General features: G+C 47.3%; 1 protein-coding gene across 4 annotated transcripts in view; it reads left to right on the top strand.

Annotated features, from left to right (window-relative positions):
- The window catches only part of LOC143956496 (alpha-1-antitrypsin-like protein CM55-MM), an 81333-nt gene that overhangs the window by 63658 nt on the left and 1518 nt on the right, over nucleotides 1–16157 (top strand). For all 4 annotated transcript variants that reach the window (XM_077466694.1, XM_077466690.1, XM_077466693.1 and 1 more), the window contains exons 3-4: nucleotides 6586–6856; nucleotides 13389–13536. In XM_077466694.1, the coding sequence (XP_077322820.1) occupies nucleotides 6586–6856; nucleotides 13389–13536 (419 nt within the window). The remainder of the gene's footprint in view (nucleotides 1–6585; nucleotides 6857–13388; nucleotides 13537–16157) is intronic.

Genomic DNA, 16157 nt, shown 5'->3' with positions numbered 1-16157 from the left:
TAACACTAACTGTCCTGACAGTTTTTACTGTCACAACTGACACTGAATGCATTGATCAGTAAAGAAATGATCAATGCAATCAGTGACACTGTGACTGGGGGGGGAGGGGGGGCGGGGGGGGGGATCGGGGGGCGATCGGGGGGGGGGATCGGGGGGGGTTTGTGTGCCTGTGTGTACCTACATGTCAGTGTAGTGTTCGTGCAGACTTACTTTTACTCTTCTCCTCGTAGTCCGGTCAAAAAGACCGCCCCGAGGAGAATGACATCACTTCCTCCTTCCTGTGTAAACAATACACAGGGGAGGAAGCTTCTCATTGGCCAGGAGCGATCCAGAGGGGGTGGCCGAAAACGAACGGCCATCCCCTCATCACGGAGCGCTCCTGGACCGAATCGGACCGCCGTAACCAGCGGGAGGGGGTCCGATGGGACCCCCCACCCGCTGGAAGGCAATCACGTAGATGTACGTGATTATGCCTGCCTGTGCCATTGTGCTGACGTACAATGGCAATACGGCGGTCCTCAAGTGGTTAATCATAGGCTATGATTAAGCACTACAGCTAGTGCGAAACGCCAGCGATTTTTCCTTGTTCGCTGTGTTTGAGCTGTGATGTGATTTCCCAATAAAAGAAAGTGGTCTTATGAAAAGTGCGGCAGTCCAGAGCTTGTTTTTCGTCTGTTGCTAGTGGTAATAGCCGGCACCTGTGGCTTCCGAGCAAAAGAGACAGTTTACAGCCTGCATGTGTGCTCCTGGAGCAGTGAGATCCCTTCTCTTACATAGTTACATAGTTGGTAAGGCTGAAAAAAGACAATAGTTTATCAGGTTCAACCTGTGAATGTGTATGTGTATGAGTGTCTATAATGATTTCCCCCATATATAATACCCCATATATCATATAATGATATCGCCCATATCGTCCCCTCCGCTCCTCCCAGGACCTCCTGCTCTCTAGCTCCCTTGTTACATCCTCTCATGCTCGCCTTCTCCAGAGCCTCTCCCATCCTCTGGAACTCCCTTCCCCAATATGTCCGATCAGCCCCTACCCTGTCCACCTCCAGGACTTCTTCAGAGCCTCTCCCGTCCTCTGGAACTCCCTGCCCCAGTATATCCGATCGGACCCAACCTTGTCCACCTCCAGGACTTCTTCAGAGCCTCTCCCATCCTCAGGAACTCCCTGCCCCGGTATATCCAATCAGCCCCTACCCTGTCCACCTCCAGGACTTCTCTAGAGCCTCTACCATCCTCTGGAACTCCCTGCCCCGGTATATCTGATCAGCCCCTTACCTGTCCACCTCCAGGACTTCTCCAGAGCCTCTCCCATCCTTTGGAACTCACTGCCCGGGTATGTCCTATCAGCACCTACCCTGTCCACCTCCAGGACTTCTCCAGAGCCTCTCCCATCCTCTAGAACTCCCTGCCCCAGTATGTCTGATCAGCCCCTTCCCTGTCCACCTCCAGGACTTCTCTAGAGCCTCTACCGTCCTCTGGAACTCCCTGCCACGGTATATCGGATCAAACCCTACTCTGTCCACCTTCAGGGAAGCCTATCCCACACCCACCTAACTGTCCCCAAGCCACCCCCATAAAATCATTCTCTGCAGCTATTACGTTTTTGTACCACCACCCCCTCCCTTTAGAATGTAAGCTCTACAAGCCCTCCTGTACCTTTTGTATTGTACTGTAATTGTGTTGCCCCACCCCCATACATTGTAAAGCTCTGCGTAAACTGTTGGCGCTATATAAATCGTGTATTATAATAATAATAATAATAATAATAATAAATGTATGTATGTTGTGTCCTTTTAGATGTAGAAAGAGGTAATGGTAACTGTAAGTGCAAAAACGCAAGTGCATACAATACTTGGGGTATTAGATGGCTGGGCAAGTAGTCCATAGCATTGAATATGGCAGTTCAATGGTTGAGCAAGTATCTGGCAGTTCAGGGGTTAAACAGGTAAGTACCGTGGCTGGTCAAAAAAGGTGTCTGCTATCCTCAGAGAGCTGGCTCTGTAGTAGGCAAGAGAAGGTAGAAAAAGGAAGCACCACCTAAGTGTAGTATTAGAAGATGCTTTAATGACACAATATAAGGTATATATTGAGAGGAGACATGATAGCAATCTACAAATATATCTCAATGGGGACACCAGCATAGGAAACTATTCAGTCCCAGGGAGTGTAAAAGGACACGGGTCACACAATGAAAAAAGGCAATTGGATTTTCCCCGGATCAACTTTACCTATACATTTTAGTACCAAGTTATATTCTGTACATTTAGGAAATAATCCAGGCCCTTCTTAAAGAAATCCACTGAGCTGGCCAGAACCGAATCTGCAGGGAGTCTATTCTACATTTTCACAGCTCTTACTGTGAAGAAACCTTTCCGTATTTGGAGATGAAATCTTTTTTCTCTAGACGTAAAGAGTGCCCCCGTGTCCTCTGTGATGACCTTAAAGTGTATAACTCAACACCATGTTCACTATATGGACCCCTTATGTATTTATACATGGAGATCATATCCCCCCTTAATCTCCTCTTCTCAAGAGGGAATAAATTGAGTTCCTCTTTCCTCATAGCTGAGCTCCTCCGTGCCTCTTATCAGTTTGGTTGCCTTTCTCCGCACTTTCTCCAGTTCCCCGATATCCTTTTTGAGAACTGGAGCCCAAAACTGAACTGCATATTCCAGATGAGGTCTTACTAATGATTTGTACAGATGATGTCTCTCTCTCTCTCTCTGGAGTCCATACCTCTCTTAATACAAGAAAGGACTTTGCTCGCTTTGGAAACCGCAGCTTGGCATTGCATGTTATTATTGAGCTTATGATCTACCAAAACCCCCAGATCCTTCTCCACCATGGATCCCCCAGATTCTTCTCCACCATGGATCCCCCAGATCCTTCTCCACTATGGATCCCCCCAGATCCTTCTCCACTATGGATCCCCCAGATCCTTCTCCACTGTGGATCCCCCAGATCCTTCTCCACTATGGATCCCCCCAGATCCCTCTCCACTATGGATCCCCCAGATCCTTCTCCACTATGGATCCCCCAGATCCTTCTCTACTATGGATCCCCCAGATCCTTCTCCACTATGGATCCCCCCAGATCCTTCTCCACCATGGATCCCCCAGATCCTTCTCCACCATGGACCCCCCCAGATCCTTCTCCACTATGGATCCCCCCAGATCCTTCTCCACTATGGATCCCCCAGATCCTTCTCCACTATGGATCCCCCCAGATCCTTCTCCACCATGGATCCCCCCCAGATCCTTCTCCACTATGGATCCCCCAGATCCTTCTCCACCATGGATCCCCCCAGATCCTTCTCCGCTATGGATCCCCCCAGATCCTTCTCCACTATGGATCCCCCCAGATCCTTCTCCACTATGGATCCACCCAGATCCTTCTCCACCATGGATCCCCCAGATCCTTCTCCACTATGGACCCCCCCAGATCCTTCTCCACCATGGATCCCCCAGATCCTTCTCCACCATGGATCCCCCCAGATCCTTCTCCACCATGGATCCCCCAGATCCTTCTCCACTATGGATCCCCCCCAGATCCTTCTCCACTATGGATCCCCCCAGATCCCTCTCCACTATGGATCCCCCCAGATCCTTCTCCACTATGGATCCCCCCAGATCCTTCTCCACCATGGATCCCCCCAGATCCTTCTCCACTATGGATCCCCCCAGATCCCTCTCCACTATGGATCCCCCCAGATCCTTCTCCACTATGGATCCCCCAGATCCTTCTCCACCATGGATTCCCCCAGATCCTTCTCCACTATGGATCCCCCCAGTTGTACTCCTCATAGTATGTATGATGCATATTCTTAGCCCGCAAGTGCAGAACTTTACATTTATCAACATTAAACCTCATCTGCCCCTTAGTTGCCCAATTAGACAGAGCATTGAGATCGGCTTGTAATTTGGAGACATCCTGTAAGGACGTTATTCCTCTGCATAGCTCGGTGTCATCTGCAAAGATGGAAATGTTACTTTTAATCCCAAACCCGATATAATTTATAAAGATATTAAAAAGTAAGGGTCCCAGCACTGAACCTTGGGGTACTCCACTGATAACCTTACACTATTCAGAGGAAGAATCATTAACCACTACTGTGTCAAACGCTTTTGCAAAATCCGAGTATACCACATCCACAGCCACCCCTCTGTCCAAGGTTTTACTTACCTCCTCATAAAAAGAAATCAGGTTTGTTTGACAACTTCTGTCTTTCATGAATCCATGCTGTCTGCTGCTTAAAATAGTCAGTTTAAACAGTAACATGATCACCAAAGGAGCAAAAAGGGCAGCTTAAACAGCAGACAAGTCTAAACCTCCAGAACTAAACTGCCCACTAGTGCACTTGGGTGACCATGCTAGGTCCACATCTGCCTGCTCTACAGGTCACAGATGGTGAAATTTAGGCAAATTAAGGACGATAGAATGCGCAGTCTCTGGATGGTTTCTTCTGCCGGCTATTGTTGGGGTCCATTAAAGGTGGTGCACAAATGATTAGAAGTCACAGCCTGCATTCAGTTCCAAGTATAACTAGGTGCAGGAGTGCTTTGTGATGGTGGATTGAGGAAAAAGGCAAACAAGGAAAAGGTGTTTAAGAAACTAATATAGAGTTCATTAAAAACAATGTAGAGTAATCCTTGGTGGATATTAGTCTGTCTAGGGTGGGTTACATGTGGTGGACATTAACCCAGTGAGAAAGTATGGCTATGAAAGACAGTTAGGAGGCTCAGCTTCTGCCATACAGTGTACCTCTCACCAGTCCCGCTCTTCAGCTTTGAATGCCGATGTTGAAGGGGGCCCTCATGGATCGATGACTTGAGCAACAGCAAACTCAAACAAGGGATGCTGATAATGCTGATGACATCTAGTGAACCCGCTTGATTCCTCTGGAGTATGCTGGAACCAATGGGCGACAGATGCGCCGATGGCCTCTCACTGCTGGCGATACTGCTGCACAGGCCGTGCTCCTAACAGAGACCACAGACAGCTGGAAATGCTAACCCGGATGTCTGTACTTTTTCCTGTCCTGGTGCCATCTGCCCTGAGCCTTCCTGGGCAGTGCACTATGAATCTCTCCACCCCTCCTCTCTCTTATACCATGGCCTCCTGGGAACTGTAGTCTTATGCCACATACACACGATCAGACTTTCCTGGCGGACTTGGTCCGTTCGTTTGAAAGTCCGCTGGACCTCAGCTGCAAAGTCCGTCAGATTGTCCGCTGGACCAAGTCCGTTGAAAAGTCTGGTAGTGTGTACGCAGCATTAGAGTACCATTAGAGTAATGCCATCACCATACACCAGATCTACATCTCCCACAATCCTCTTTAGCAGCATCTCCTCCTCCTCCATAGCCCAATGCTGCCCAATCAAAGAAGGGTGTACAACACTAATAGACATATAACAGTGAGAGATGTCAGGACCTGTTGTTCTACCTTAGCAGTCTTATGCCGCGTACACACGACCGGACATTTTGACAGCAAAGGTCCGACGGAACGAGTCCGTTGGACAATTCGATCGTGTGTGGGCTCCATCAGACCTTTGCTTGCCAAAAATCTGGCAGACTTTAGAAATAGAACATGTTTTAAATTTTCCCGCCGGACCGAGAAATCCGTTCGTGTGTATGCTGGTCCGACGGACAAAAAACGACGCTAGGGCAGCTATTGGCTACTGGCTATGTACTTCCTTATTCTAGTCCGGTCATACGTCATCACGTTCAAATCCGTCGGACTTTGTTGTGATTGTGTGTGGCCAAGTCCGTTCATTCAGAAAGTCAGTCGGAACTCCACCGAAAGTCCGTCGGAAAGACCGTCGGACCTAGTCCCTCGAAAAGTCTGGTCGTGTGTACGCGGCATTAGAAGTTGTTTTTTTTCTTTCTCTAAAGCAGGGGTCTCAAACTGGCGGCCCTCCAGCTGTTGCAAAACTACAAGTCCCATGAGGCATTGCAAGGCTGACACTTACAAGCATGACTCCCAAAGGCAGAGGCATGATGGGACTTGGAGTTCCGCAACAGCTGGAGGGCCACCAGTTTGAGATCCCTGCTCTAAAGGTACTGATTGCCAGCGCCTAGATACATAACAAAGATAATGTGGAATATCTAGTTAATGCCACAGAGTTTAATGTGTAGCAAATCACGAAAAAGCATGTAACCTGCATCAAAGACTTCAAAAAGGCACTAAAAATAGCACTTTTATTTATGCATTATCCCACAGCTTAAAAGATTCTGCAGTCCAATATTGATCAGCAGCATTTGGAGCTTAATTTAGTTCAAAAGTATCAAAAAAATAGTTGTTTACAGATCAAAACCTTGCTGCTACATACTGGATAGTGGAGTTTTTGAATATTATTTTAGTTCCTTTCTGCAGATTAACCTGGTTCTTGGCATTTGGAGTTGAGTCAATTGGAAGCCCAAGAGCCGGTGACCGCTGCTCAAGGCATTTTTGGTCTGAGCTCCACATATCAATTACACTTCATTATATAAAGTTTTGTTACTTATCAATTTTAGTTACTTTGCCTATTAATCAGAGATTTTTTTTTATTATTTATTTTAATTGTTAATATTTTTTTTTAGGAGAATGGCAGGAACCTTTTGATCCAGATAGTACAAGCGTTGGGAAGTTCTTTGTTGATGAGGACACAGAGGTGGATGTTCCAATGATGCATCGCACAGGTTTTTACAACATTTACCATGACACCGATCTTCCTTGTACAGTGGTGGAGCTTCCATACAAGGATAACGCATCCATGATTATCGCCATGGCCGAGCCGGGCAAGATCCATGAGGTAGAGCAAGGATTTTCTGCCAAGACCATGCAACGATGGAGGACATCATTCAGCACAGAGTAAGAGAAAAAAGCTGCGGGCAAATACATACAAACTCCCCTTATTTCATTGGTTTATTCAAACATAAAAACATAATTACATAAAACATATCTTTTTATCTGGCTTGCCATATGTCAGCTGGAAGTTAAAATAAGTCTTGCAGTATTAGTTTCTTCTCTGTTAGATGAGGGAAACTGGTATATATTTAGCTTGTTTGAGGAAGAATACTCAACATCAGCACTATAAACACTGTCATGTTTAGTTGTAACTCAAAGAGCAGACAGGAAAAAGGCAAGCAGAAGGTAGAGTAAGGGAGCTGCTAGGTCAAAAATGTTCTCAGCCCCTAATGCTATGTAGCTCAGAGGTTGGTAGGGCACAAGATTTGGTGGTGAACCTGGTAAAGTTAAAATAAATTTGGTCCTTATCCGCACAGGTGTATCTGGTTAGTGACTCTCAGTATATCCAGAAGATCAGCATGAAGGTTTAACAAGGGCAGCCTAAACAGTGGAGACGTCTAAACCCCTGGAACTACACTGACCATTAGTTCACTTGGGGTGACCATGCTAGGTCCAAGTCTGCCTGCAAGACTTCTCTAGGCCTAACAGCCCCAAAAAGGTCACAGATGGTGACATTTAGGTTAACTTGAGGAAGATAGAAGGGTCAGTCTCTGGATGGTTTCTTCTGCTGGCTATTGTTGGGGCCCTTTAACAGTGGTGCACTAATGGTGATGATTAGAGGTCACAACGTGTGTTCAGTTCCAAGTACAAACTAGGTGCAGGAGTGCTTTGTGGTGGTGGATTGAGGAAAAGGGTAAACAAGGAAAAGGTGACAAAGAAACCAATATAGAGTCAATTCAAAAAATAGTTGCGTAATTCTTGGATATTAGTTAGTTTAGGGTGGGTTACATTTGGTGGACATTAACTCAGTGGGGGAGTATGGCTATAAAAGGTGGTTGGGAGGCTCAGTTCCTGCCGTACAGTGTATATAATGGCTCTGGCATTGTCAGAGGAGAGGTCAGAAATTACAGCCTCCCTGCTTATCTCCTGACAGGTTCTCTTTAAGCTGGCGACACACATTACAATCAAATTTTCCAATGTCCTTTAGATTTACTAACTATTTTGTAGTATAAGAATCTACTTGATTGGATACAATTTGAACGGATTGCTTCAGTAGGCGCTCACACTACATAGTTGCATTAAATCTCCTCTCCAGGAAAAACAAATGCTTTCCTGTCCCCAGATTTGTTTTTTAAGGGATCATTTTTGAAGCTGCTTTATATTCACCTAACACCTCCGACCATGTTCCTCAGTGGTTCTGCTTCTGGGTATGATGATCACTGGCACTCAAGTAGACCAGTCACCTCTCATGCCATCATCCACTGGAGGTTTTAGAAGAATCCACTGGACAGTCAAAGAAGGTGTCCACTTCACCCGGGTGTTCTATCAGAATAGGTAACGGAAGTGACGTTCCATCACTACACCTCGACATCTATCAGGCTACACCCTGCACCTTGCCGCAGTAAGCCTGAAGTCAGAAGACGGCAGCGGACATCTTTTGACACCCACCCGAGTCTTGCATTTCACACTTACCGCATTTATCGGTGTATAACACGCGCCGGCGTATAACACGCACCCCAAGTTTAGGAGGGAAGTTCTCGGCCGCCTTCAGCCGTTCTCGTCGGCTTTCGCCCGCCTTCGGCCCTTCTCGGTGGCTTTCAGCCCTTCTCGTCAGCTTTCGGCTGCTCTCGGCCATTCTCTGCAGTTTTCGGCCTCCGAGAAGGGCTGAAGGCAGCCGAAAGGCGCCAAGAAGGCCCGAAAGCCGCCAAGAAGAGCCGAAAGCCGATGAGAACGGCTGAAGGCGGCCGAGAACTTCCCTCCTAAACTTGGGGGTGCGTGTTATACGCCGGCACGTGTTATACGCCTATAAATACGGTAAGTGTGAAATGCAAGACTCGGGTGGGTGTCAAAAGATATCCGCTGCCGTCTTCTGACTTCAGGCTTACTGCGGCAAGGTGCAGGGTGTAGCCAGATAGCTGTTGAGGTGTAGTGATGGAACGTCACTTCCGTTACCTATTCTGATAGAACACCCGGGTGAAGTGGACACCTTCTTTGACTGTCCAGTGGATTCTTCTGACACCTCCAGCGGATGATGGCATGAGAGGTGACTGGTCTACTTGAGTGCCAGTGATCATCATACCCAGAAGCAGAACCACTGAGGAACATGGTCGGAGGTGTTAGGTGAATTTCAGGTGTTAGGTGTTTTCGGCCGCAAAGAAGGGCCGAAGGCGGCTGAAAGCTGCCCAGAGGCTCAAAAATCGTGGGGGATTGGTGTATAACACGCACCCGCGATTTTCCCCTGATTTTAAGGGGAATAAAGTGCCTGTTATATGCCGATAAATACGGTAATTTTACTAGTAAACTGAGCTTATATAGTAAAATACACATATTTTGAAATCTGTGACACTGTTTTTTGATTTTGAATTTTAAAAGCAGCGGCGAGCCGGCTCATCTCACAGGTTTGTTAATCTGACAGAACACCGCTGCTTTTAAAATTCAACATCAAAAGAGTCTGACAGAGTTCGAAATACTGTATTTCACTATATAAGTGTGGCAGAGCGTTGCCCTGCCAGGGTCTAGAAGGAGGATGTGACCCAGAATTCTCAACCAGATGGGTTGAGGGGCTCCAGGAAGTAAAATGAAGAGGAAACTGGCCTTTCAGTTTCCTCAGTGTTTTCTAAAGTCCACTTTGGGACCTGGAGCTCAGGGATTTCTGAGAGATCCGGGTGGGATGGAATCCTTAATCCTGGGTCCTGATTTTGGGAACAGCCAGCATACTGATTGGTCAGGTGTGTGCTGGGCTTTTAATAGTGACCTGACCATGGATCTGGGCTCCACCCCGGAAGATAGGAAGTCTGAGTACCAGGAGTCAGGAGGGCTCCACGGGGGAGCCAGTGCAGCAAGAGGCTGTTAGCTGTGTGCACCAAGGTGGTCGGTGAAACACTCTGTATGAGACAGACAAGGGGCTGGAGTGTAAGGCCAGAGCAGCAGTACTGCAAGTGAGAGCCAACTAGGCTGAATATAGGTTTGTTGATGAAAAGGATTGCCGAAACCCCTGCAAGGGAAACCTATTGAAGGCCATACACGGTCGAATTTCGAACGAATTTTCTGTTCAAAATCAGAAATTTTTTTCTTTTTTGTGATCCGATGGCGCCACCATTGATTTTTGAAATTCGGCCGACCAAGCCTTCAATTTCACCTCATATTGATACAGAAAAGTATTTTCGTGACCGGGAATCTTCTTTTCTCTCCGTTAATTGTCTTTTCTTATTACATTTCTCGCACGATTCTCCCATCATTGATTAGAATATCGTTCCTTTTTCAAAAAAATTCCAACATGTCCGATTCCTCACATTTGATTTCCGCACGAAAATCGGCTGTTGCTGCAGCTCCACTAATGGTGCGAAATTCATACGAAAATTCTTAGATACGATTTTCGAAAGAAAATTCTTTCAAAATTCGAACCGTGTCTGGCCGGCATATCTTTGTTTCTTGGACTTTCTTTCAATAAAAATGGCCAAACAAAGCCCTTAAAAAGAAGAACCAGCAAGTGACGGTGTCCTTCAAGCATTTGATGCTAATCCTTTATGTAAGGTAAAAATAAGTGTGAAATGCAAGACTTGTGAGTGTTAAAAGATGTCCGCCGCTGCGTTCTGACTGCAGGCTTACTGCGGCCGAGTGCAGGGTTGTAGCAAGATGGCCATGACGGAATGTCACTCTTGTTACCTATTCTGATGGGTAGCGGTATTCTGATAGAACACCGGCACTGATGTGGATGCCCGAAGAAGGATCCTTCTGCAGAGAGGAAGGTAGAAGATTGGGGATATGGCTATTAAGGGATTTCTGGCATTTATTTGGGAGGGAGGGTGGCAAGGGGTAGAGGAAGAGAGGGAGTACCTGAAATTGAGAAGTTCACCTGGAAACCTAAGGGAGATTGAGAAATTGGATTATAATACACGTTGATAGCTGTAGATTTATCAACAGTGTAGTGAGAATATCTTCTAAAACAATACACTCAATATATATCCCTCTTACTACATGGATATTTTCACGTACCTTGTAAGTGAACCTGACGTGTAAAGGAAGGCCTCTCATACAGCCACATACTGTAGCCACAGGAGCACGGCGAGGTATGAGTGCCTATGATCAGCCCAGTAGTCTGCATGGCAGCAATCAGCAGGTAGGTATGGTAGGTAGCAGATGAGCTGGCACGATGCTTGGCTGGTGACAGGCTGGGATGATAAGCATGACGCAGGCACTGGATGGAGGCTCGCTGGACTGGAAGCTGTAGTGTTGTGGACCCAACGGCTGACGTCTGAGGGTCGATGGTAGTGCCAGGTCAGCTGGTGGGGGGCAAGTGACTAGGTTGTGGAGGTTGTGGACCCAACGGCTGACGTCTGAGGGTCGATGGTAGTGCCAGGTCAGCTGGTGGGGGGCAAGTGACTAGGTTGTGGAGGTTGTGGACCCAACGGCTGACCTCTGATGGTCGATGGTAGTGCCAGGTCAGCTGGTGGGGGGCAAGTGACTAGGTTGTGGAGGTTGTGGACCCAACGGCTGATGTCTGAGGGTCGATGGTAGTGCCAGGTCAGCTGGTGGGGGGCAAGTGACTAGGTTGTGGAGGTTGTGGACCCAACGGCTGACCTCTGAGGGTCGATGGTAGTGCCAGGTCAGCTGGCGGGGGGCAAGTGACTAGGTTGTGGAGGTTGTGGACCCAACGGCTGACGTCTGAGGGTCGATGGTAGTGCCAGGTCAGCTGGCGGGGGGCAAGTGACTAGATTGTGGAGGTTGTGGACCCAACGGCTGACGTCTGAGGGTCAATGGTTCTGGGAAGCAGCTACACAGGGTCGCAGCCACAGTCCTGGACAGGGAGCTAGAGCATGGGTCTTCAAACTATGGCCCTCCAGCTGTTCAGGAACTACAATTCCCATCATGCCTAGTCATGTCTGTGAATGTCAGAGTTTTACAATGCCTCATGGGACGTGTAGTTTCGCAACAGCTGGAGGCCCGTAGTTTGAAGATCCCTGAGCTAGAGCATAAGATTCTCCAGGGCACGGAGTCTAAAAGCCAGCAGGTTTTCATCATGCCTCTGATGGTGAGGATAGACTAGGCTGTAGCTGACCCCAGGTTGTGGCCCCCAGGGTCTCCTAGCTTAAGCTCATGGCTAGCTCTGGTGGATGGAGAGGAAGCAACAGTCCGGGGCAACAAGGAATAGTCAGGAGTACAAGCCAAGATCGGGGGGGACAAGTAGACAGGGATGGTCAGGAGAACACGCCAAAGGTCGGTACATGGAATCAAACATAGAGCACACAGCAAGAATCACTCAGGAAGCCTCCACATAATTGTTGCTCGGCAAGGCCAGCAGGTTTTCATCATGCCTCTGATGGTGAGGATGGTCTAGGCTGCAGCTGACCCCAGGTCGTGGCCCCCAGGGTCTCCTAGCTCAAGCTCATGGCTAGCTCTGGTGGATGGAGAGGAAGCAACAGTCCAGGGGAACAAGGAATAGTCAGGAGTACAAGCCAAGATCGGGGGGGACAAGTAGACAGGGATGGTCAGGAGAACACGCCAAAGGTCGGTACACGGAATCAAACATAGAGCACACAGCAAGAATCGCTCATAATTGTTGCTCGGCAAGGCTGACTTGCAGTGCGCGGGGTTATATAGCATTTCTTGTTAGAGGCTGGGGTGGAGCCATGCTGAGAAAAGATTAAACACGAAGGTGTGAGAGGACAGCCCAGTCCCTAAAGCTGATACACAGACCAGAGAGGTAAGCAGACAGTCAGGCACGAAACATCCCTGCAGATCCATGACATGCAGCAGGCTGGATAAGCAAGATGAAGGGCCAGACAGGCCGGGTCGGTAACGATCGGACAGATCAGGCATAGATGCGGCAGACAACAGGGAAATCGGGTCACAAGCCGAGTCAGTACCAGGAGATCAATCAAGCAGAATCTGTAGACAGAAGCAGAATCCAAAAAGTCAAGCCAGGGTCAGGGCAGGTACACACAGGTTAGAGGAAAGCCGGATCAAGATCGGAGGTCACACGGAATCAGGATACAACACACACAAGCTGCAGACCAAACAGCAATGCATCAAAGCTGAAGCCAGTTTAAATAGCCCGATTGGCACCAGCATTGGCGATGACCCTGATTAAGGTTGGGTGCTTTCTAGTCTGCGCATGCACATCAGCGCGCTCCGACGGACTCCAGCAGTCCCACAGACATACCTTCCCTGATAGATATTGGTAATGCTGAAGATTTGTAAGGCAAAGGAAGATTTCACTTGAAGATGTCCATTTCTTCAGATTGCTATCTATTATTGGTTACCTTTCATACATGGCTTCGTAAATCTTTTGTCAAGTTCAAAAGTCTCTGCATGAGTGGTTGAAGTGTATATTTGGCTTTGTGGAGGAGTTGCCCCTCTTTATGATTTTGGCTGATGTCTCAATCAGTATTGGTGGGTATGGGCTTCATGAAGACCATTTTTTTTTTCTTTATAGGTACATTGAGCTCTACGTGCCTAAATTCTCTATCAGTTCAACTATAGACCTAAGGGGGGCTTTGAAGGCATTTGGCATTAACATTGCCTTCTCCGACGAGGCCGACTTCCTTGGAATTACTTCCGAGGTTCGCCTAAAAGTTGAAAAGGTAAGAGCATATTCTTTCCTTCTCTTTATTTTTTTGTGCAGTATATTTGGCCGGTGTATATGGTGTCACCCCTGACCTTCCATCCTCTAATTAGATAGCGGGTAGTCTGGCCATAGATGACCACTGTAGAAGAATCAGATTAAGGAGCCTGGAAGCCCAAGAATTCTAGGAGTGCTGTGCGTAAGGGGAGGAGGGGGGGGGAGACAACTAAAAGTCACGGATTCACTAAAATATATAACAAGACATAACCGGGAGTTTCAGTAATGACCATTAGACATATGGAACCAAAAAAAAACAACATCTTATAAAAACCCGATATTTATATTACAAATCATTATTATACACGTGTATTTGTCTACGCGTTTCACAGACCATCCGCTTCTTCAGGACAGTATGTGAAGTGTTATAAAGTGGATGGGAGGATGACCCTTGGACATTAACCACTTGCTTCCTGGGTACTTATACCCCCTTCTGGACCAGGCAAATTTTCAGCTTTCAGTGGTCTTACACTTTAGATGACGATTTAACTGCACTGAAGGGCACTGAGAAGCTGCACTGATGAGGCGTCAGTGGTGGGCACTAATTAGGAGGCACTGATGAGCCTGCACTACAGGGTGGCACTGATGGGAACTGATAGGTGGCACTGGTGGGCACTGATAGGCTGTACTGATGTGCAGTGTTCAGGAGGCACTGATGATCACTGATTGGCAGCACTGGTGGGCACTGTTTAGCAGTGCTGATGGGCACTGATAGATGATACTGGTGTGCACTGATTGGCTGGTAGGCACTAAGGGGACCAATGTCCCTCTAACAGAAGCCGGGTTAATGACCGCCTTCTTTTCTTCACATTGACAGCATGAAGAAAATATAAAGCCGGTAACCAGCTTCTGTTTACTTCCATGATCAAATGCCATTGGCTGACGGCTGATCACGTGGTAAAGGGCCTGCTGTGATTGGCCCTTTACCCTGCTCTGTGATCAGCCTCAAGGTCTCAGCGATCACAAAGTGCACCCCCTCCCCCAAGGCCTCCAAGTGGTTAATCAATACACCCCCCCCCCACTGTTATTTCTTATTCGTTTTATAGAAGTCCCTGATTCACAATGCCAAGACCAACTTCGGCAGCATCATTATTGGTTGGTTAACTTGTCAACAATTCTATGACAAATTTTCATACCTGAATATTTAAAAACATTTTTAACCAGAAACCCCCCCCCCCTTTGTTTGGGTCGGGTAACCACCAATCCCCCCCCCTTGCCCCCCAGGTTGGTCGGTTGATGAGCCCTGCACTTACTCCCAGGCAGTCCTTCCCTCCGGGTGCCGGCTTTGTCCCCCTGTGTCTCCTCCCTCCTCCTCTTTCCTCATCCTGGTCCAGTAGGATCACTTGTCGTTTTGGCCAATCGGGAAAGGGGTCTCACGACCCGCTTCATGATTGGCTGGGAGGAGATTTAGTGTGAAAATTGTGAATAATAATTTGCTATTGTCACACAACTGGGTGGACTCGGGGCACAGTGCTTGTGTCCCGAGCCCACCCTTTTTTAAAGCCTATTAGAGCCTCTGGCTCTAATCACGTGCTTCAAAAAAAAAACACCCCCCCCATTAACATCCATGCATCCGGTGCCCCGAATGTAGATTAGGGTGCCAGACGCATGTATAGGGGGGTGGCACCCCTGCTGGACGAGCCATCCCTGATTACTTATATAAAAAATAACCTTCGTTTTTAGATGCTAGAACTTTCACGCAAATCAACATGTAGCAGAATACATTTTGGCCAAAATTAGAAGAAATTAGATTATTTATTTTGTTAATTTCAATAAAAGTTTTATTGTAAAAGATTCATTATACATTAAACATAGGGTTTAGCATAAGATAGGTACATTCGTAATATGCAATTCATCAAACATAAGGCTTCCATGAGGATCCAAGAGGTGCTCGTTCATGTCAAACTGGTCGCCATAAGAAACATACCATTAGGAAATACACAAGGCCCGAGGGTAAATGGGTGAAAAGTAGATGATCAAAAAATATATAAAAAGTATAAAAAACTTGGCCCTTTATGTTTGCCTCACCCAATACCATCAGGGCCTCAATGGAAGCTTAATCAGCTACAACTAAATGAATAGATCTACAAGAAGAATTAAGGAGAAAGGACCCCACTGCGTCACTTACTACTGACTTCTAAACCCTGTGCCATGTACTACTGACCCCGGAACTCTGAATTACTTACTACTGACCCCGGAACTCTGCGTCACTTACTACTGACCTCTGAACTCTGTGTCACTTACTACTGACCCCTGAACTCTGTTTTACTTACGCCTGACTTCTAAACCCTGTGCCATGTACTACTGACCCCGGAACTCTGAATTACTTACTACTGACCCCGGAACTCTGCGTCACTTACTACTGACCTCTGAACTCTGCGTCACTTACTACTGACCTCTGAACTCTGTTTTATTTACGTCTGACTTCTAAACCCCGTGCCATGTACTACTGACCCCAGAACTCTGAATTACTTACTACTGACCTCTGAACTCTGCGTCACTTACTACTGACCTCTGAACTCTGCATCACTTACTACTGACCTCTGCGTCACTTACTACTGACCCCTGAACTCTGTTTTATTT

The sequence above is a fragment of the Lithobates pipiens genome, unplaced genomic scaffold, assembly GCF_037356315.1.
Source record: "Lithobates pipiens isolate NorthernLeopardFrog02 unplaced genomic scaffold, aLitPip1_a1.2 Scaffold_37, whole genome shotgun sequence".
Classification (NCBI taxonomy): Eukaryota; Metazoa; Chordata; class Amphibia; order Anura; family Ranidae; genus Lithobates; species Lithobates pipiens.
The sequence above is the reverse complement of the archived record's forward strand: the minus strand, read 5'-3'. Positions and strand labels throughout refer to the sequence as shown.